The 23,229-nt window shown below is 48.0% G+C and overlaps 1 protein-coding gene across 7 annotated transcripts in view; it reads right to left on the bottom strand.

The window, feature by feature from the left end:
- Positions 1-23,229, bottom strand: part of LOC144107794 (multidrug resistance-associated protein 1-like) — a 592,391-nt gene that overhangs the window by 145,469 nt on the left and 423,693 nt on the right. For all 7 annotated transcript variants that reach the window (XM_077640975.1, XM_077640979.1, XM_077640978.1 and 4 more), the window contains 2 exons: positions 18,298-18,373; positions 9,401-9,587 (listed from right to left, as the gene is read on the bottom strand). In XM_077640975.1, coding sequence (XP_077497101.1) covers positions 9,401-9,587; positions 18,298-18,373 — 263 coding nt within the window. The remainder of the gene's footprint in view (positions 1-9,400; positions 9,588-18,297; positions 18,374-23,229) is intronic.

Below are 23,229 nucleotides of genomic sequence, written 5' to 3'. Positions count from 1 at the left end.
GGTCCCGTAACGCTCGCCACCCGTTTTGTGACAGAGCGTCGCCAGCTCTTAGTCGGTAGCGAAGTCTCCGAGTCAGGCGTCGATGAGAACAACGAAAGGGATTTTATACATTACGTACAGAGCATTATACAGGACAAGATCGGCACATGGGCCGAGAGCTAGCATCAAACGCGACTGTTCTCACACGGTGACGTCCGGCGAGGCTCCAACGCGTCACACATCACGCTCCACTCGGGAGCGGCACACTCAGCACGAGCTCGGAAGATCGGAGTCCGGAGTCCTCTCTACGCGGCAGCGTTGGGGATTATATACCCCCAAGAAACGAAAATAGAGCAGCGCGTAACAAAACAGGACGTCAAGTATTACGTCAAGGCAGCCTCGACGAGACGCGACAGGTCCGCGTGGAGGGGGTGGTTTTGCCGGGCGGTGCCAGGAGCAGCAGCGCGGCTGTCACCTCTGACGCTTTTACGCGCCACTTCTCGAAGCTATTCGTTCCTGGGGCCGGACGACGGGACTCCGCCTATTTCACGAACGCTTTATGTAGTTTTTTTTGGCCAGTTGTCGCAAGTGCCGAGCGATCTAGGCACACAGCTTAGTGCCCTAGTTAGCCCCCACGAGCTCTTCGCCACCGTTAAGAGCATGAACGCCGCTTTAGCTCCTGGAACTGACGGCATTCCCTCCAGCTTTTATGATAGGTTCTACACCGTCCAGGGGAAACACCTTCTTCGGATGGTGAACGCTTTTGTCAGGGATGGCGAGCTGCCGCATGTCCTTTAGAGAGAGCCGTGTTGTGTTCATCCTAAAGCCTGGCGGGGGTCCGTCTGACCACCAGGACTGGCGCCCGATCACTGTGCTTAATGCAGATTACAAGATTGTGGCGTCATTGCTGTCTAAAAGGTTGAGCAAGGCTTTAGCGGTGCTCATATGCCTTACGAAGACCTGCAGCGTGCCCGTACGCTCGGTGTTCTCGTCTCTCGCACTAACCCGTGACTTGTTCCCGGTCACTTCGAGAACAGGAATACCGGGTTGTTTCGTCTCACTCGATCAGGCGAAAGCCTTCGATCGAGTTGAGGACTGCTGGCTATTTGGCGTTGTCGGGGCTTTAGGCTTCATTATTAGAATGGCTGCATTCCGACCTAAGAGCTCGTTTAATTTTTAACGGGGTCTTCAGCGACCCTTTTAATACAGAGCGTGGCATTAGACAGGCCTGTAGCCAATATTTGTATTATGCCTAGACCCGCCCCTACGCCGCATAGCAGAGTGTCACTCGGTGCGCGGATTCCCTGTAGCGGGTCAAGGCCAGGAGAAGGCGTCCGCGTAAGCTGACGTGTCCTTGTTATTGCGGGACGAGCACAGCTAAGTAGCGTTTTTACGGCTTTCTGCGACTTACAGCGAGCTGTCCGGCACCCTACTGAACAGGGAGGGGCAAGAGCAATGCTGTGAGTTTCGGCGGTTTTGCGTCAGACCTACTAGACGATGTGGAGTGGATCTCGGCAGTGAAAGTGCTAGGCGTTTTGTTCCTCTCCTCAGGGGAGGTAGCCCGCGAGTGATGGACGCAGTTGAGAGCAACCGTAGAGCAACGCCTGACAGTGGCACAGTGCACAGTGCGCCGATTATTTCCACCGGTGGGCAGTTTTCACGCGATAATCGAAGTGGCACGCGGCACCATGGTTGGCTAAAGGCGGGGAAGCGTCTTGCTTGACTCGTGGGCTTCCCTCAAATGACGCATTTGCTTGCTGCTGCGTGTGCTGTCAACAGAAATTACCCAGGTGGCAGGAATCGTTCAATACGAAGTACCGGTGCAGTATCGGGCGCTGCAGTATTGATTAAAAATAGTACTAATTATCCATCACCGGCGGCAAAAAGGAGAGAGCGCTGGCGGGCCCTAAATATATCTGCACTTACTCGGCCGACGCCATGTAAACTGGCAGCGCATACAACTGCGAAGGTGAAGATGGCAGACTCGATTTCACATGTGAACTAGCCTTGTGTCTCTGACGTACACATGCGGTAGCAGTGTGGCTCTGCAGATTACAGACCATGGACTGTAGACCTCGCACTGGTGCTGCGTGCCCCGTCGATGCGCATCAGAACTGAGTCGTGGCAGTGGTTTGTGAGTTTCACGTACCATGTCTGTACGCATATTCTGCGCAAAGGTGTTTTTGAAGGGCTGCGGATTTACAGATATTATTTTTAGATATCTGTATGGGAAATACGCCATCTGCGGTAGCTACGAGCATAAGGCAGAAGTGGTAATGGAAGCGCGACGCCAGTAGGAACGGCAATGCGTTACCATATTCAGAACAAATCAGTTTATTCGGGCATGAAACAGAACATGCCCACGGGATGAGGCAAAAGGAAGATAATAGCATACTTCATTATTAAACAGCGTGCGCTAACGGGACGTACACAGGAAACTTGGAGACAGAGGAAAGAAGCGCTTCTTTCCTCTGTCTCCAAGTTTCCTGTGTACGTCCTGTTAGCGCACGCTGTTTAATAGAGATGTACCAACTAGCCCGTCAGAAACTTCTACTATAGCATACTTCATGACGAGGCTTCACCTCGGGTTACACATCAATGGCAGAAGGATGGAGAAATTCATTAAAAAAACCAAAGAAATGATATAAAGAATTAATTGAGCAAATATATAAAAACAAAACCAAATACCATGAATTTATGTCTTGGCAAAGTTTTATATGAAGGCACGTGGCATTATAAACAGAAAAATACAGCGGTAACGCTACAATTCGCGACACAATAAAAAAATGATGGGACTAGGGAAAAAACTACATGTCATAAGCATTTGGTAAATCAAGAGCAGGTGAAAATACTAACTTCATTTTCTTTTTAACTTCAGAAATAGTCTAACTGGCTTAAAGCGTCATGGATTCTTGAAGGGTAAGCATTACATAATGTAGTAATTTTGATATCTATGTGTTGGTGCCGTATTTAGAACGAGCGCGAGGGGATATAAGAGGTGTAACACGAAGATTGTAGGCTACATTTCTGTTCACATAGGTTTGTCTCAAAGATGTGATGTCCTGCCTAATTATCTGAAAAATATGTACAGCAACAGAATGCTTGTTACACAATTGGAATGGTGCAATATGAATGGCCTGAACTTAGCGGTCGCACACAGAAGGTTCTGGGGAACATACGCGCAAAGCTCTTTTCAGTAAAGCAAATATGTCTGAGTCAGATTTGTTGCATGTACCCGAGATTAATTTCCAGTATACCAGTCTAGAATGAGTTAGAGGAAAATACAACTGCATTTTAGTCTGCATAGGCAACACGTGCCTGATTCGATTGAACACACTAATATATCGAGCTACATGCAAACGAACATGATTTACATGGCCGTATCAGCCGTACGCCCAAGCTAAAAGTTGCAAATTTTAACAAAATGAGGTTTATTAATGCGCACCGACATCGCGAAATACGGTTTCGTATTTCGCACAAATCTAAACGCAGCATGATTCGACCTTGGACACTAGGGTGAGCCACCGAACGTCAAAGCCATTGAAACACCTCGGAAAGGGAAAATAAAAAAGGTAGCAGAAACGTATGACTAGCATGCACGGCGGTAGGAAGCAGATCGAGCTTGGAAGTACAATTTGAAGATCACGCGCAAAATTCTCGCAACAGCGTCAAAGCGGGAGGACCACCCTCGAGGGGGCGCGCTCGCCTCTCACAACGGCGTCCGTGGACGAGCGAAGAGAGCATAGCTTGCGCGAAGCGACATCCTCTCACAACAGCTCCGAATCGCGAGCCAGAAAGTGCGAGCGCGCGCGAGCAAAACTAGTTTCGTTCACGTGCGGAGGTGCAAACGACGCAGACGAACCAAGTCAGTGGCGAACCTCGCCTCCCTTCCCGATCAATTACGAGGAGTCGCCCGGAGAGGGCGCTGTTCACTGGCGTCCGCAACACCCTATGGCCTAGGTTGTGTCCCCTATCGACACAAGCAAGAATCGAGAGACTGCCACGCGCTCACGACTTCACGGTCATATATGTCATGACTCTACGTGAACGCCGAAGCCAAGACCTGGGATGCCATCCTCCCCTACGTCATCTTCTCGTACAACACATCGATGCAGGAGACCACCCAGATGACACCGTTCTCACTGGTCTGTGGCAGGGAGGAAGCCACTGCGCTCGAAGCCATGCTTGCAAACGCCATCGATGAAGACAACATCGACGTCGCCGCCTGCCTTCAGCGCGCAGAAGAAGCCCAACGGCTTGCCCGGCTACAGATCCAGAACCAACAGCGCACAGACGCCCGACGCTACAGTTTACGTCGACGCCACGCGGAATACGAGCTCGGCGCGCGCGCGTGTGTGTGTGTGTGTGTGTGTACGCAGATTCGCCGCCACGAACTCAATGAAACTCTTTTGCGCCGCTACTTCGTCCCGACACACGAGCGCTTACTTAAAAAAGTTTATTTCGAACTTCGCTACCGCAGTGGTGGCCAAGTGATTGAACATCCAGATCGCATGCGGGAAGAGCGTGGTTTGATCCCCAATGCCACCGGGTACCCACCGGTGATACAACTGGTACAAGCTTTCCCCTGGTCTTGTGCTCGGGTTATTCCTGGTGAAATGCTTGGGAAATGGATCTTCGGCCCTACCTTGAAAAGTCGAAAATTCCTTCTGCCATGGCGCTCTTGGACCACAGATGCCCTTGCTCCATGAAAGTCCATAGCGAACTTCGGCCGGGAACATAGTGGTATGTCATGGCGAACATCTCCCATGCGCGGCAAGCGGAACATTCAGGCACTGACGAAGGCACGAAAGTTCCTAATTGGCAAGAGCGATCAAAGGCTTCGATACGCAAGAACCACCTAAACGACGTATCATTTCGTCCTCAATAATTTCACGAGTCAGTTTACATCTGTTTAAGCCAAATAGAGTGGTGTTGGAAGACAGGCTGTAACGTTTCGTGTATTTTCTGCCGCAAGCTCGGTGTCAATATCGCGCATATCCTAATGAGCAGGATATGGTCTAAGCTTGTAAATGTGAAAGACCACCTCCATCTAAGAAAGTTTAATGGCGTCATTTAGGAAATTGATTGCAACAGTGGTTTATCAGTGTACATAGGGGACTGTGTGTGTGTGAAACACTGTGTGTGTGACTGTGTGTCAAACACACACACACACACACACAGCCCCGACAGTGTGTGTGTTTCCTGTATTTGAGCGTCTTTTTTCTCCCTAGTTCGTTTTCCTACAAGACATGAACCAACTAGCCCAGCAATTCACTCTTCTGAAAGGTAACAATAAACGCAATCTCGGAGCTTGCGAAGAAAAGTTGCCATGAGATTTACTGGGACGAAGCGAAGATACTGACAACGGAAAAGGAGATCAGTAGCGTGGCTTTTTGGGCTTGTTGGTACATAGTTCCAATACACTGTAGCGCAGCAAAAGACGAGGACACAAGAGACGAGAGACGAACACCACGAGCGCTAACTTCCAACAAATTTTATTCTCCTGAAGCATCACATTTATACACCAGAAAACAGTAATCACACGTGCGAACAGTATCGATTTCTAAAGAAAAACGAGCTCTTTATCTGAGAGGAGAGTGGAAGGTGTGCTTACACACGAGCATCCTGACCTATTTATCTTTTCGGCTTCAATGATTTCGCGCGTTAACCTTTCTCTACTTTTTCCTATTACAAGACTTTTATCAAAGAAAGGCTTACAGGGTTTTGACTTGCATGCGAGAATGTGGTCAACCAGCGATCCGCCTTGCCCGTTTCTGACGTTGCGAGCGTGTTCCATCAGGCGCTCGTTCAGACATCTCCCCGTCTGTCCGATATAGTGTTTCCCGCATGACAAGGGAATTTGATATACAACACCTTCATCGCACGTGACGTAGGGCTTCTGGTGCCTAGTTGCGCATCCGCGCGCTTTCAGTGCAAAAACCCATAAACCGGAAAAACCATTCAGGGTGATCATCTCTGAAACTGGCACATGGCAAAAAAACGGTTTCAATGTACTTACAAAGCAAACTTAACCTTTTACCTCTTGACGACCCCTTTATGGTTAAGAAATCTGACGAAATTTTAGACTTTGTTCGGTCGCGCTCTGATAACAGCATGGTTGCATTTTCAGTGGATGTTAAGGATCTATATTACTCGCTGCCGAACGAAAAGGTGTTGTGCTGTGTAGAGGAGTGCATAGATGAGTTCGGGTGTGTTGCTTTCCAGAATGCGGCGGGTGTATCGGCGAGCAGTTTTTTAGAAATTTTAGCTATTTACTTGCAGTCAACGTTCATTAACTGGGAAGGAAAACCCTACCTTCAGAAAGAAGGGATATGCATCGGGTCGTGCATAGCGCCAATTCTGAGTAATCTGTTTTTAACAAAACAAACTTTTCCAGCCACCTTGACAGCTTGGACGTAATCAAGGCCTTTAGATTTGTTGATGACTTTTTTATTCTTGTTAAGTGTGACCAAGGCTCACTTGAGTCAAAGGCTCATAGCATTTTAACTACCATGACAGAACATTTTAAACCGCTTGTTTTAACATGCGAATTGCCCATCGATAACTCCATTAGATTTTTAGATATTAACTTCACCTTTCACGCTCATCACATATGCTGGGCCTACCAGCCGCGAAGCAACAAGCCGATGCTGCCATATCACTCGGCTCATTCAAAACTGATAAAAAGAGGTATTGTCAATTTATGTTTTCGAAATGCTCTCCAGAAATCCTGTCCGCACATGATGACCGATAGTTTTCAAGAGCAGTCCAAGAGGCTTACTAATGCCGGATACCCCTCCCATGTTCAAGTTTCTGTTGCTGAAAAACTAGTTAAGAAAATGAAACCAGAAAATCAATGTAATCCAAACCCAGTTCCTCGTGAACGGAAAAACCTTGTTGTATTACCTTATCTACACAAGATTTCCCACAATTTAAAAAGAATTGGTCAACGAGCGAATGCGACCGTCGTTTTCTCGGCGCCGAAAAAACTTGCAACGTTGTGCAAACTGGGAAAAACCAACACCAACAAAGCGCGCGGATGCGCAACTAGGCACCAGAAGCCCTACGTCACGTGAGATGAAGGTGTTGTATATCAAATTTCCTTGTCATGCGGGAAACACTATATCGGCCAGACGGGGAGATGTCTGAACGAGCGCCTGATGGAACACGCTCGCAACGTCAGAAACGGGCAAGGCGGATCGCTGGTTGACCACATTCTCGCATGCAAGTCAAAACCCTGTAAGCCTTTATTTGATAAAAGTCTTGTAATAGGAAAAAGTAGAGAAAGGTTAACGCGCGAAATCATTGAAGCCGAAAAGATAAATAGGTCAGGATGCTCGTGTGTAAGCACACCATCCATTCTCCTCTCAGATAAAGAGCTCGTTTTTCTAAGAAATCGATACTGTTTGCACGTGTGATTACTGTTTTCTGGTGTATAAATGTGATGCTCCAGGAGAATAAAATTTGTTGGAAGTTAGCGCTCGTGGTGTTCGTCTCTCGTCTCTTGTGTCCTCGTCTTTTGCTGCGCTACAGTGTATTGGAAAAGGAGAAATCAGGACGCCAATATCTCGAGTCACTCATCATCCAGACAACGCACAGCACACTTGACAGCAATGGTTGCACTTTGCATCCTATCTTTGCCGAATTACCAAAAACACTTCGAAATCTTACAAGAACCTGGATGAGTCTGCTGGTTGCGTCACTATGATCAAGGAATCTGTAGCTCTCCAAAACATCATTCGTTTTTATCATAGCCAATGACCAGTGAACTTGATCGGCCATGATTCCTGACAAGACGGTATGCCGTCAAACCATCGGCTGGTATAAAATTTAACAGTTTATAATTCTAGTGAAGACTATGTGCATCCATAGGCATTGCTGAATAAGATACCTTCTAGATATCACGGAAGCAGAAATCAGATTAGTGTTGGCACATCTAATCAGCTCTAGTTCTGAAGTCGGTCAGACAAAGAACCAACAGTTAGGTGAAAGTTACAATAAAAGCATGCAGACTTTTCTCTTTTCATCGGGCGTACAGGACCAGGCCAGCGCCCATTAGCGTGCCTTAAGTACCGAGATATGCTCTGACTAGCATCCTCGTGGCACTTCGCCGGTTTCATTATTCGCGCATATCACCACTCAGTCTTTGAATACGCTTTAAACAAGAATTTGCCTATAAGGCAGCAAAAAAAAAGAGTGAACTCTACTATAGTGCACTCCGTTTTAGGGGCATGGTATGTTGCCCAAGCCCTGGGGCAGATTTTCATCATTAAATATGCGGAATATTTACGGTTAACAACGGAAACTAGTTCCCTCTTCGAAACCTCCTCAAATCTCCTCCTAGACTTCGGTATTATATTCTGACCATCAAAGGGAGTGCGCTAGAGCAAAATATACTGTTTTATTTGCTCTCATGTACAGTAATGCGAGTTTACAGTGTTTGACATGTGTCGACAGCGAGTGCAAGTGTGCCACAAACTATAGCAAACCTCTCCCATACAGCTAACGATCCGATATATCTAATGTCATTCATGATACAGCTAACAATCCGACAAAAAGGGCTATGAACAGCACAGCGACCAGGCTCTAGCGAGACTAATCCATGCATTATTAGAGCAAGAAAGCATCAGTTAGTTCATACGAGCATCAATGAGCACAAAATAAAATTGAAGCTCCGAATGTGCACCAGCTATCATAAGTTCAGTCTTATGCGAAGATATTTCACCTCGGCTCATTGCTCGAGATTTATTTGTGCAATACACAGTTCGCCTTCTCACATATATCTATTACGAATTGCGTGCAACGGCGATGGTGATTTTTTTCGCTCTATTTCTAAATTTCTCGTGCTTGTAAATAACTGCTGAGTTGCAATGTGTGCCTTTTTTCTGCGTGTTCTTTTTTTCTTTCTCCTGCACTGATTCACCCTTTTATTCTGCCGCGTTCTCGCAAAGCGTGCAGTGCCTTGTGGTTTGTACTTTGCATCGTGTTCTCGGTCTAAGTATAATGTTTATGTGTTTTGTGCGATAATTCTCTCCTCAGTAACGCACTATATCGTAGACGCTACAGGCGTTGGTGGAGACCTTAGGTTTCGCGCGTACCGCATCGCTGTCGCCTACCACGTACCGTGCGCAGCCAGTGCGCTGGTTCGTCCCGACGTGGCAGGCGTACGCGCAGCTGGCGGGCTCGTGGAGCCGTCTGGTGCCCTCAGGGCAACCTGCGCATTCGTAGTGGCCGCGCGCTCTACGAGGTAGGCAGTAGAGGTATGTTATCTCTCTGTACTGTGAACGCGCAGTTGTATTACATAAATAATTAAAGGGATAAATGTATCATATCCTAAAGCTTTCAGTGCGGGTGTAGATGCAGTACCGAAACCTTCGGAAGTATGCACCGTGTTAAATAAAGTATGCACGCGTTACAATACCTGCGCCGATGGATAGCAGCGCCAGTCCCCAGACCCAGGCGGGGTCGCTCTTTCCGGCCTCCGTCCAACGCTTGATCCAGACGAGTTGCCACGAGGCAGCCACCGCACTCGTCGCCAGCAGCAGCACAGCGGGCACCACGCCCACCCCGCAGGACTTGACCGAGGGCCAGGCCACCTCCCAGATTTTCTGAGAGGCAGCACGTGAACAGTTTGTCAAGCAGTTGACTAGAGTGAGCAAGAAGCCAAGGGTGTGGGAAGTTTGGTGCGTTGGTGATATTTCAGATATAAAATAGTGTTAGCCAAACACCGGACACAGGAAGAGACCGCGCTCTCGTGCACGTCTCCATTCATCCCGTTCTGTTGTTCCGCAGGTTTAAGCATAGGCCCAGATAGTTCCGCCGCACGCCGTGGCATCAAGGATGACGCAATTATGACTTAACCACGAGCTCAATAGCGCGCTAATTGCATTAGCCTGGTTTTCCTCAGCCCAGTACTTCTAGGATGCTTCGCGGAACACGGTGAGCCACTTGTCCGGTATCACCGCTTTCGTTTGCATCAACCCGTGCGCCTAGCTCTCGAGACGAGATGAGCACAGCCTCACTCGGACTTAAGCAAACGTTTAAATAAAATCCTATCGAGTATCAGCAATGAGGACGAATATAGGGACCAGTCAAATACCGTACAGTCGAAACGACATATCTTTAAAATATATGTATACTGATTCCTACTTCGATGTTTGTAACACACGAAAATAACATTCATCTAAAAAACACAAGAGAAGCACGCGACTCCTGGCTGAAGCACTGTCTTAACACTGGGCAGAAAATCCGGCGTCATTCTAACGGCGCTTTTGCAGAAACCCCACGTTTCGTGTATGTCTCGAAATTGAAAAGAGGACTTAAAATGTGAGCTTTAGGTCGGCGCATATTTCAAACGACTTAAATGTACGAAGTGATTGACTATAGTTAAATAAAAATGACCGCAAATCTGAGTACGGGTTCAAACGCACGACTCTTGTGTCGCCAGCCAGACACGCTACGGACTATACACCATGTTGGCACGTTGACTTGGCTAAGGTACAATGAGGGGAAGGGGGGGGGATTTGTGTGCGGTGTTGGTTGAATTGAACTTTAGTAATGTGGTAATTATTGGAGTGTTCTAACGTGGAAATTAGTGACATTATAATTAGAGGAACAATATATGCATGCGTAAACTGCAGTGTGGAGCTGTTCCAAGTCAATAATGAGTTATGATAATTGTGATAAGTGTGTGAAACACAGAACAGTGACTGTTTGAAGAGAAACAGCTGAAGGGAGCCATTAAGGCTGCGGCGTCATGCCCTTAATGAGGAGCTTTAATGACCCCCATAATTTTTCATACCGAAGTGCAAGGTGAGAATATTATATTATGCTTGAAATAAGGAATCGGTTAGAACCAGGGGTAGATGGGATTCCGCAGGAATCCTGTTCTTCCGAGATGTTCTTTCATCATGTTCTTTTTGATTTAGTATCGTAATGGCTCATGCTGAGAATTTAGCACATTCCTCCCTTGTTTTTCCAGGCGAACTGGAGACTGAGCGCGTGACGCCTTTTCACAAATCTTGGTGGTGAGGAGCAGCTTTCTAGCTACGGTATTATACCAGTTTTGAGCGTTTCATCAGCTATCTTTGTGCATGTGGTTTCGTAAAGGCTTTCATCATTCTCTGTTTTGAACAGCCCAATTTCGTCTTGCAAGTACGCTTGTCACACAAAAATTAACTCATGAAAAAGTCAATTCATTAACGAATAAATAAAATAATATTCCAGAGAAGATACTTATAATCTGCTGATTCTTTCTTCTTAAAAACGTCGACTCTATAGATCGCAAAGGTTTGTTGCTCAGATTAGGCAAGTATAATATGCGGTTTATAACGGCTTAACGTCCCAAAGCGACTCAGTATATGAAGGATGCCGCGGTTAAGGGCTCCGTAAATTTCGACCGCTTCGGGTTCTTTAACGTGCACAGTAAACGGGCCTCCAGCGCTTCGCCTCCAACGAAATGCGACCGCCACGGCCGGGATTGAACCCACGCCTTTTGGGTCAGTAGAGCGCCGTAATAGATGAGCCACCACGGCAGCGAAATCGTAGTATACGTGGTGTGGATAGCACTAACAAGAAGATGCCTAAATGTTAAATGCTACTCGTGAAAATGTAAGACGTGTCCACTGTGAGGCTGCCGCTGCATGTTTTCCGGCAAAGCTTGAAGTTAGGCCGTTTGCTTTGCTGTTCATGTTGTACTTCAAAGACAACGTTAAAATACGAGGTGGTCAAGGATTGGTAGTGTGTGCGCATGGCAATAATGTATTTTTGCAATCTCTACGGAAAACAGTGCAGAGAAAAACGAGTGAACAAGTTCACAGGAACGGCGCTGACAGTGCCATATTGTCTCTAGTTGCTCCGTACTGCGTCCTAAAAAATCATGCGCAACTAGCTAAACCTTCCACTCTAGTATCTATACTATTATTGTCATTATTATTATTATTATTATTATTATTATTATTGTTGTTGTTGTTGTTGTTGTTGTTGTTGTTGTTGTTGCTGCTGCTGCTGCTGCTGCTGCTGCTGCTGCTGTTGTTGTTGTTGTTGTTGTTGTTGTTTAACTACAAACAAAAATTACTTTAACAAACTGCCGGATGTGAATCTTTACGACTTGTTCTATAGAGGCAAGCTGAGAGATCCGCTGATCCAGGTCATGAGAGGGAAATAACTAGCAGGATAAGAATGGGGTGGAGCGCATATGGCAGGCTCTCTCTGATCATGAATGGCAGTTTACCAATTTCCCTCATGAGAAAAGCGTACAACATCTGTATCTTACCAGTACTCACCTATGGGCAGGAACGTGGAGGCTAAGGAAAAGAGTTCAACTTAAGTTAAGGAAAACGCTGCGAGCCATGGAAAGAAAAATGATATGGTTGTAACGTTAAGAGACCGGAAGCGGGAAGAGTGGGTGAGGGAACAAACGCGGGTTAATGACATCCTAGTCGAAATCAAGAAGAAGAAATGGGCTTGGGCAGGGCATGTAATGCGAAGGCAAGGTAACCACTGGTCCTTAAGGGTAACGGAGTGGATTCCAAGAGAAAGTAATTGTAACAGGGGGCGGCAGATGGTTAGGTGGGCGGATGAGATTAAGAAGTTTGCAGGCAAAGGTTGGATGCAGCTGGCAAAGGACGAGGTTAATTGGAGAGACATGGGAGAGGCCTTTGCCCTGCAGTGGGCGTAGTAAGGCTGATGATGATGATGATGATGAAATGGTAAAGGTAGGTTTATGATTAGGGCAATCTGTTTCGCCCACTCAAAACTTGTAAAAAGCAACATCGTGAAGTCAACTTTTAAGAACGCACCCACACAATTTTGTGAACAAAAGTTTGAAGAAAGTTTTTGGAACCAAGTGTTCAGGCTGACGCAATCAAGGCACCCGCAATCTCTCCTTTCGTCTGTAGCAAAAAAAAAAAGTCCTGATAGGTATGAAACGTGGAAGTGAAGCCCCGGATGATACGCGACAGCGGAACAATAGGGTTGCCGTTCTGCCGTACCTGCACCAAACATCGCATGATCTGAAGAAAATATGTAGAAAGCAGGCGTAGACGTAGTGTTTGCAGCCCCACTGCACCTGTCAGGCCTGTTCAACAAAGTTAACAATAAGAAAAAAAACAGTAGCTGTACAACCAGGCACCGAGACTCTATATGGTGCCTTGTGTGGAGGGTTTTGTATGCTCCACTCCTTTAACTTGCGGTAAGGCTTGCATAGGCCTATCAGGAAAGTGTTTAAATGAAAGGTTAATGGAAGATAAGAACGATTTAACAGGGGCGCCATTGAGGAACCTGCCCGCCCATTGCCGGGTATGTGACAGCAAAAAGAAATGCATTCCTCATTTTAGGAAAGCAACCGTCTTGAAAAAACATAAAAACCAACTAACGCGCGAAATCATTGAAGCAGGCTATATCTCAGTGTTTAAGGAAATTTGCGTAAGCGCCCCATCTATCTCACTGTCCGAAAAAAAGTCACCTTTCTCTGTGGTTATATCTGATTTTACTTCGTTTTCAGAGGCACACTTCCCAAGTTGCATTTTCGTTCTAGCCGTGTTAATTGTTGGCGCTGATCTTTCGTTTCGCTAATATATTTACCGTCTTCTCGGCTTCTCAAGTTCTTAAGCAAAAATCGTGCCCTAAACTCAAATTTTAAACCTTTTTTTTTGTCATTCGCGCACACTCAACCCAGTTTTTCCATTCTCTTTTTTTTTCCACGTGTATTTCGTGCTTCAATGCATGGAACTCATCCTATAGCGTGATTTTGTTATCTTGTGACGCCCTGGACATCGTGTGGGTCCCAGTTCGTTCGCGTGCCTTGACCACTCCCCCTGGTGGGCTTTTACCTCCTGTGTGTATATAATGCGGGTTCAGTTTTGTTCGAATAAAAGTTGGAAATTCAGCGCTCTGTACTATCTTCTTGTTCTTCCTGTTTTGTGTTCGCGCTGCTGATACGTATAAATATTTTCGAGGCTGAAATATCAAAGTTGATTGCATATCGCAACTGATTTCGCTATTTTATTTACCACGAGAACATGTCGCAGGTTCTCACATGGCGATTGTTTTGTTTTTATCTCATAGCCAATGGTGGGCTTCTCTGGCTATGACATGTGGGGACCTGCCCTGCAGCCCCCTGAGTTTGCTTTCCCGCGAGGCACCGTGCAGCAGCGGTCTCACCCCGAGGATGAGCGCGTTCCCTTGCCAGTTACATTAACTGGCAAGAGAGGGCGCCAGCGTCGCTGCGCGGGAGACTGCTGAAGCCCGCCCGCGGGAGATGGGCCCTCTTGGGCCGGGATAATGAGCCTGAGCGGACGCGTCGCTCGGGGCTCCGCTCTTCGCCGACGGGGCGAAGAAGCGACGGGGAGACAGGCTCCCGTACTCGTCCCGTCCGGCCTGCGGAGTTTCTATATCCCTTGCCCTAGCGCGGGCGAACATTCGCTCGGAACCTTGCTGGTGAGTCGGACGTCCTTGATTCATTAGCGTACCTTGTTGCTAGCTGGCGTTATTGTTTCTGTAGCAATAAATGCCGGTTTGTGTCAGCCATTGTGTCGTTCCTTTGTTCCCCCAGAGCAAGGCCCGCCGTGGTCGGCGAGCGCTCGGTAGCGTACGCGATCACGGGGTGGGGGTCCGGGCGGCTTTGAACCGTGTCAGCCGCGATTGAGTGGAGAGAAAGTACTTATCTCCCGATATCAACCCCACATCTGGCAGCCCAACGTGGGGCCTGCTCTTGGAACATTGGACGACTGTCGGTTCGGTTCGAGGAACGCTCTTTGTCCGGACGTGACAAGTGCTAGGCCTAGAGTGAATTTTGATCGCTAGGTCCTGCGGCATGCTTTCTTGAGTGCGAGGTGTATTGCGCTGCAGCATGTTTGAACTTTTCGACATGCTCAGCACATTTTTTTTCCCTGGAGTTTCTTCGTGAGAATGACTTGGTCCGCATCGAGGGAGTTCGAGGCCTAGCGCCCGCGGAGTCGCCGAGCCCGAAGCGAGTGAGTACGGAAGCCGCGTGGGTGGTCCGAGTTTCTGTATATATTTTCTCTACTATCTCTTTTTCGACTCTGGGAGTCGCGGCTCCGGGAGCCGGGTGGCCTGGGGCCACGGGTGCCGCTACGAGCTCGCTGGTATTGCAGCTCGGCACCGGGCGCTCCGACACCGTCCGATACGGTGGGCGCCGACCGCTCAGAAGCTGCTTTGTGCAGTGAGCGGGGTAGGACCACCCCACAAAGCTGATGTCTCCTCGCGGCGGCGCGCACAAAACCCGTTTCGGGTCTTGGTTGTGGTGACGGTCGTTGTCGGAGTGGTCGTTAGGCCTGAGGCTTTTCGGAGCTGCCTGCACCACATTAAAAGAGACATGACCACCGGACCGTGACGTTGAGGGGGGGCGCACTTTGCTGCCCGTCCGTTTTTTTTTGTAACCTCGCACGAACTGAGCAGTCTCGTTCAACTCAAGAAAGGGCTTTGTTCACTCGAACTTTGCGTTTGCACAGCCGCCGACACGTTTTGCTAGCGAGTTAGGCATTGTGCCACGAGGCCCTTGCGGATGCCGTTTCCCCTCCCGTGACCTACGTTAAAGGCACGCCGAGAGCGTTTCGACAATTTTGCAGATCCGGTGGAGCCACCCAGGCTTGCTGACCGGTGCACATCGTCTCGCTGCCACCTGCTGCGACGGAGCGGCCTGTATCCTGTTCGCCGCACCCCTCCGGGGCAGCTGTGGCGAGACCAGTCAGCAGTCACCTCCGGCTGCTGCTGCCCTGGCGACTACTGCAGGATCCTGGCCTGCAGTTTTCCCACCGGCCTTCGATTCGCGGGCCTGCGGACACGGTAGTCCGCGGGCCATACGAGTCATCCCAGCGGAGACCTTCACGCCGCCTTCGGAATACCGCGGAAGTCTGCGTGGACGCTGTCGGCGCGACCTCAGCTGCAAGACGTGCCTCAAGGACATGAAGACCAGGAGACTCCTCCATAGCATGTACTTTCAGGCGCGTGGGTCTATTTAAGGTTGGGGGGATGTGGGGACCTGCCCTGCAGCCCCCTGAGTTTGCTTTCCCGCGAGGCACCGTGCAGCAGCGGTCTCACCCCGAGGATGAGCGCGTTCCCTTGTCAGTTACATTAACTGGCAAGAGAGGGCGCCAGCGTCGCTGCGCGGGAGACTGCTGAAGCCTGCCCGCGGGAGATGGGGTCTCTTCGGCTGGGATAATCGCCGCGATCGGACGCGTCGCTCGCGGCTCCGCTCTTCGCCGACGGGGCGAAGAAGCGACGGGGAGACAGGCTCCCGTACTCGTCCCGTCCGGCCTGCGGAGTTTATATCCCTTGCCCTAGCGCGGGCGAACATTCGCTCGGAACCTTGCTGGTGAGTCGGACGCCCTCGATTCATTAGCGTACCTTGTTGCTAGCTGGCGTTATTGTTTCTGTAGCAATAAATGCCTGTTTGTGTCAGCCAATGTGTCGTTCCTTTGTTCCCCCAGAGCAAGGCCCGCCGTGGTCGGCGAGCGCTCGGTAGCGTACGCGATCACGGGGTGGGGTCCGGGCGGCTTTGAACCGTGTCAGCCGCGATTGAGTGGAGAGAAAGTACTTATCTCCCCATATCAACCCCACAGACACTATGCGCCAAAAAAAAGGTTTAACCCGTATACATAAGATAGTCCCCATGACACAAAATTTCAGCTTTTAAATGTGAATAGTCCGCGCACTATAGTCCGAAAATTACAGTACATGTGCGCCGGATGGAACAGCGCAGGCTTTTCTACTTCTACGGATTCGCCAAATAAAAGGGGTCGAATTAACGAGCATTTACCGTAAAGACCCACAAGAGGTGCAAAGCCGCCATCTTATGCTGCTGTTTAAAATTATTTGTTGAAGGCATAGTTTCACTTAGGCCCTCGAATCTAACGAGCATGTCATATATCAGGCACGTAGCCAGAGATTTTTTCGGGAGGGGCCCAAGCCAGTTGTACAGGGCGGAACTCGTGGGAGGGGGGAGGGGGATTGCAGGGCCTATGCATAACAAGAACAGTGCCAGGGAGGGTTGAGCGCATTTTCGTGTGGAGGGCCTTCGCCCCCACCCCCCCTACCCCCTTCTTGGCGTGGTTTACGCAAAAAGCGTACAGGCGCTAAAAGACGAAGACAAGCACACTCAAGACAGGACAGGCGCCAACTTCCAACTAAGTTTACGTGCCTATCGTTTTTAGACGTTTTTTTTCCTTAAAAGGGAGTTCGTTAGAATCGAGTGAAAACAATATTCAAAAGAATTCTTTGCTTACCCGTAAGTAACGTGATAAATTTGCAAACGTTATTAACTATGTTCTGAAAGACACTCAAAAATCAGACTAAAGAAATATTATTGAGGCAAAATATAACTTTGCATAGCGAACCTGATTACTTATGGTGTTTGTATTGAAATAAATGTGCTTAATGTTATTGTTCCTGCTAGATAAAAACATTTCTACTTCCTTTAAGTTTTCATGCGTTGCATTAGTGCGTGTTGTCTTTTTTAGTTTATTATGATGAATGAATGGTCCTACAAACTCTTAGTTTATGGCGCTCAGCTGCTGATCTGAAAGACGCGGGTTCGGTCCCGGTTACAGCCGTCGAATTTCGATGAAGCAGAAATTATTTGGGCCCGTGTAATGTGCGATGTCAGTAATCGTTAAAGGAACGCAGGTGGTCGAAATTTCCCCAAGCCTTCACTGCGGCTCCCCTCATAGCCTGCGTTCTTTTGCACGCTGAACCCCTTAAACCAGAAAGCATCTTTACGTTATAATAGACATTAGTTTAGCATCAGTAAGCATGTTGTCTTACATATGCTAAGTGATTTCATTTCAAATTTTAGCGGCATGTATTTTTGTTGCGTACTGATTCCGCCTTGTGTATGTACATAGATGACGGTTGACGGTTGTTTCCGCCGTACAGTCAGGTCAAAAGGCTCCGAACCACATGTTACTCAAACGAAGCTGATAGCTCTGCTAATAGTCAGCGGCTGAAGATCACACCAGTGGAAGTGAAAAGAAAAATTTTGTTATTTCATCTCCACAAGTGTGATCTCCAGCCGCCGGCTAACAGTAGAGGTATCGGCTTCGTTTTAGGAACGCGTAGTCCAGAGACTTTAGACCCCGACTGTACATTTTTTTGTGTGCAATAGGTCGCGTTTCTTTTATATATGTCAGATGTAGAGTTTGTGCTGGTTTATGTTGTACACGAGGGGCTGGTACTTCTGTCAGGCTATCATGTGCCTTTTGTTACTGCCCCTCCTCGTACCTCAGTGATGGAGGAAAGAAGTCAGCGGACAAAAAAATCAAAAAGGCTTAGTGAGAACACGACTTGATGGCCCCTCACCTTAGATGACTCTGTGTTCTCGTCTTCAACCAGTCTTCCTTTCAAGACGTCCTCTCTGGAACGTTCGTCGTGACTCCTTTAACGTAAAGAAGAAATTATTTACAGAATACACACGAACAACGTACGAAAACTTCAAATGCAAATTTTATATTAGCAAGAAATAACCTTTGTTGGACCAACAGCAGTGAATCGAATCCGCATTTGACTTGATTCCATTCGTTCACCTAATTTCCTAGATTTGGTCACTGCCCCTACACACTTACCGTAACTAACATGCAGATAAATTAGTGCAGATATATGCTTGTGCTTCGCAGGTGAACATGTTGCCAGCAATGGAACACCGTTGGTACCGCCTTTTTTATAAAACCATAAACAGAGGCCGTAAGTTCAGTGTAAAAAATGACTGTGCCTTAACTGTGGCTAAGCCTGTATATACAAGCGACCACTTTAATTATGCTCTGGTTAAGCCTGGTTAATCACAGTTGCAAGAGTGCTGTCGACGGAGAATTAGACACAGTCGTTGAGCTGTGCTATCACTCTTTATTTTCGCCCCTTTATTGCGGTGAAGTATTTCTCTCGACTGGATGATCAGGCACTGCCTGGCTACTGCGCGCGTGCACTGCACGCAGGCTCCTCGGCGTTCTGCCCCGTGGCGTCTGTGCTCGCACGCCCCGGCGCGGCAGCTCGCTCTTGCTCAGTCTCTGACGCCAGATACGCGCGCTTCGCATTCCGGACCCTCTCCAGCCAAGGAGCTCGCCGGGCGATATCCGTGGCGTGTCCAGACGCCGCTCCCACGCAATGCTCAGGGAGGACGGCCCGGCCTTGCTGTCGTGTGTGGAGAAGCTCGCACTAGGCCAGCGCGAGCTTATCCACACACGACAGGAAGGCCGAGCCGTGTTCCCTCATCGTTGCGCGGGAGCGGCAGGCTTTGAGCCATCCAGCGCGGCTCTCATTTTTGCCGGGCGCGCGGCGAGTCCCGTAGTCAGGCGAGGGAGAGCGCATGCGCCATGCTGGCGGCGACGGCGGCTGCGCAGCTCCTGTCAAATGAAGGTCAAAGTACAGCCCACGGCGGCATCGGCTCCGCTAGGCCAGTAAAATTTTCGCTTTAAAAATTCTACCACCGCTAAGTAGGCACGAGTTGAGAGCAGCTCCTGAATCATGACAACAGTCTGCATATTACACGTCGATTTTTCGTTTAAAGCGGCCAAATCAATGCACTGGTACAGATGTGGGCACTGCTCAACCGTAAATTTGCTAGCCGCCTATGAAATACGCTGCGAATGTCAGCAATAACTTATAGCCTAAACCCTTACTCACTATAATTTTCGAAATTTTGGAGCTGCTCATGATCACAGCTGTCGCAGACATTCGCAAAATATTTGACAGCCTCTCACAGACCGAGCACATAAAGACGAACGGGCTGGCTTTCTATTGATGCTCAAACTCTCAAGTGGTTTCATTAGTAGGCCCGCCTCTCTCCTAGTCCGAAGGACCCGCGCACAAAAACAACGGACGGAGTAGAAGGACTACGTAGACAGAAGCGCTGAGCTATCAGCTTCCCTGCTATCAGCGCTTCTGTCTACTCTGTCCGTTGTTGTTGTGCGCTGGTCCTTCGGACTTCATGGATAACCAACTATCCCAACAACAAGTGTTGCTCTCTCCTAGGTTCGGTGGTTTCGGTTGCCCGCAAGCCATGATCCCGACGCTATTTTCTCGCCCCCTCGGCATCGTGTGTTCGCACGTGAGTGTCGCCACTGCATTGAAGCATTCGCTCAGCTTCGGTAGGGCGCAGCTTCCTGCCTTCACGTATTCGTCGCCTGCGCTCTCGTCCGAGGCAACGACTCTTCTGGCCACTGCATCAGGCGTCCTATATTTTGTACTATGAGAGCTAGTGATCCAGAGGCCGCGCGCTCAGGCGCCACGCAGCGCTTGACTTATGAGCCACGCGGCAGCCAATGCAGACTAATGCAGACGACGCATACGTCCCTATGTCGACGCGTTCACTTTTCTCATGCGACGAAAAAGTGCTCCCTGACGTGCCAGAACTGATCGACACATTTAATGCGAACACAAACCGGGGCAAGAAGACATACACATGCGCTAAGTAGAACTTATACCCGAGCATACCGAAATGCGATGGCATCTTACCGATCCACATGTATACCCATAACAACTGCGTTTCTTGAGGAAGAGACTGATATATTCCTTTAATGCCTGCGATGAACGCCTGAAACTGACTTCCGTGCTTTGCGTGACTGTGACGGCCGCTTTTCGAGGAAGGCGAAACGCCAAAGGCACGCATTTGCTTTGCGATGCCAATGCGCGTTAAAGATCCCTAGGTGGTCAAAATTTTTGCGGAGCCATCAAGTAGAGCACCCATTTATCTCTCTCTTCTTTCACTCCCCTTTCTCTCAATGCGCGGTTGAGATCTTCAACGAGAAGTAAGAAAGTTACGGCGCCATTTTCTTTCGTCAAAAGCCATTTATTTTTCCTTTCGGCGCATCAGGTATCGACCAGCATTTCTCGGCAATGGCACTCTAATGCTTCACGCATTAATTTTTTTTCACGAACTTTTACAAAATTATTTACTGCTTCGGTTTATGCGGAAATTTATTGGAGAGGGGCGTGTTTCTTTTCCATATTATTTAGTTATTTCCGCTGGAACGATGATTCATAGTTTTCTTTGAAACGGGAGACGTGGCAGAGCGCTTTTGAAAAATTATGACCGCGCGCCGCTGTCTACGATGCTTCAGATCGGTGTCGCCTCTTCTCGGAAGGCTGATTGGCCACCAAGATTAGTGTCGGTATCTCTTTGGCAGCTGCAGCGACAACCGACACAACTGTGACGCTGTTCACTTCTAAACCCAGTTTTCTACCGGAAATGGGAATCATCAAGCCCTCATCCTGCCTGTTCGTCGCAAGGCCGCTACTACATTACCGCGCTACTGAATCGCCGTGTCGCGGCACGTGTGCCGCCGCCCACTTGGTTGCTGACGTGGCAGCCTGCTCGGACCGTCGCCAATAAAAAGCTGACCCAGCCTGCAACTGGTCTCATTTTGGCGGCGGCAACCGATACTACTGTGACGCTCTTCACATCTAAACCCAGGTTGGTGAATATGCCCTTTGCTGGTTACTACGCCAAGTTGTAGTCTGTTGCTGCTGCTACTGCCAAGTGTTTGTACCCATTGCTGTTATGTCGCCGGACATCGGAAAAGCGCTAAAAGAGTTTGAAAAGTACAATCGTGAAGTAACTAAGAAAGGAGTTCAAAGAACTGAAGTCGTCAATCGACTTTTTCAGTGAGCAATTTGGTGCAATGGGCAAGCGCTGTTCAAAGATTGTCAAAGAAAATGTGTCACTAAAAAAGGATAACGCCGCTTTGTCTGAGAAGTGCAGTCAGCTTAGAAAATTAGCTATGGATTCAGACAGAGCAAAGACTTACAAATCTAGAGCAGTACTTGAGAAACCTTAACCTCGAGCTCAAAGGCATTCCACTGGGGGAGAGCGAAAGCCTCCGAGCCGTGTTAAAGCAGCTGGGAGACGTCATCCAGGAGCCAATCACTGAGGATGACATGGACGTTTGCCATCGTGTGCCCAAGGAGGAATGTTGCTGTGCAATTTCGCACACGTGGAAATCGCAACGCTGTCCTAATCAGGAATGCCATTCAGACCTTGGGTTCAGTGGTGATTCTCTGGTGTTTGTAAATGAACCTTTGTGTATGGCTGTGAAAGCACCACTATCGCTCGAAAAAAGAATAAGGGGTGGAAATACGCGCGCACAAAAGACGGAAAAATTCTTGCCAGGAAGACGGAAACATCGCGTGTGCTTCGTGTATCCTGTGCCGAAGATTTAGAAAAGATTCAATAAGAGTTAATGACGCCCCTCAGCCACTTTTACTGTTTGACGGTCATGCCTAGTTGCTTGTTAACGCCATATGACGTAACGACACTGCATCAGACAAATAATACTAAAAATTTCTTATCATTTTTTTTACCTTAACGCTCGATCTGCTCGCAATAAGGAGGACGATCTATGTGCTTTGCTTTCTTGCTTTGGTTTTTTGTTTAATGTCATCATGCTTTCTGAAGCATGGTATCATAATGAACATGAAGTTTCTAAGTTGTCAGAGTATGACAGCCATTATCTTATCCGTCCTTCTAGCAGAAGAGACGGTGTGCTGCTCATGACAAAAAAGGCCTTATGAATAGAAATAATTGAAAAATACACACAAACTGCTCCAGATTCCGAAATCTTGACGGTCATTTCTTCCACAAACATCTTTACCGTACTGTACCGCCCCCCATCTGGCAGTATACCAAACTTTCGTTAATTTTTGGATAATTTTTTGGGATGGGTTAACTACAACAAATACAACCTTGTATTAGGAGGGGATATTAATATTAATATGCTTAATACCTCAAAATATCGATCATACCTCATTGCAATACTCGAAGCCAACACCTGTATTAACACCATTAACAGGCCTACCCGAATTCATGATGATTCTGAAACATTATTAGATATATTTTTAACAAATATACACATTGAGAAACACCATTCTGGGGTCATTTGCGCCGACATCAGCGATCACTAGCCAATATTTCTCATTACCGACCACAAATTAACACAATTATAATTCCAAGCAACGCGACACATGACAGAGGATATTAAGCCATTCACTCTGGAACAGTTTCGCAATGAAATTTCTCCAATTAGGTGGGAACAAGTCTACAACGAATCGCACCCGGACACGGCTTCGGACAGTTTTCTTTCATTATTTAAGTTAGCTTATAAGAATTTTTTGCCGGAAGGCAACAAACATTAAAAAGACTCGTAAACCATAGATAGCAAACCATTCTTTAAAACCAATTAAACAAAAGGACGCTCTTTTATACGTTTTATTTAAACGAAAGATCCTGAAGACCTGCGCGCT

Source organism: Amblyomma americanum, chromosome 10 (genome assembly GCF_052857255.1).
Source record: "Amblyomma americanum isolate KBUSLIRL-KWMA chromosome 10, ASM5285725v1, whole genome shotgun sequence".
In the NCBI taxonomy this organism is placed as follows: Eukaryota; Metazoa; Arthropoda; class Arachnida; order Ixodida; family Ixodidae; genus Amblyomma; species Amblyomma americanum.
Note: the sequence above shows the minus strand (reverse complement) of the source record. Positions and strands in the feature narration are given on the sequence as shown.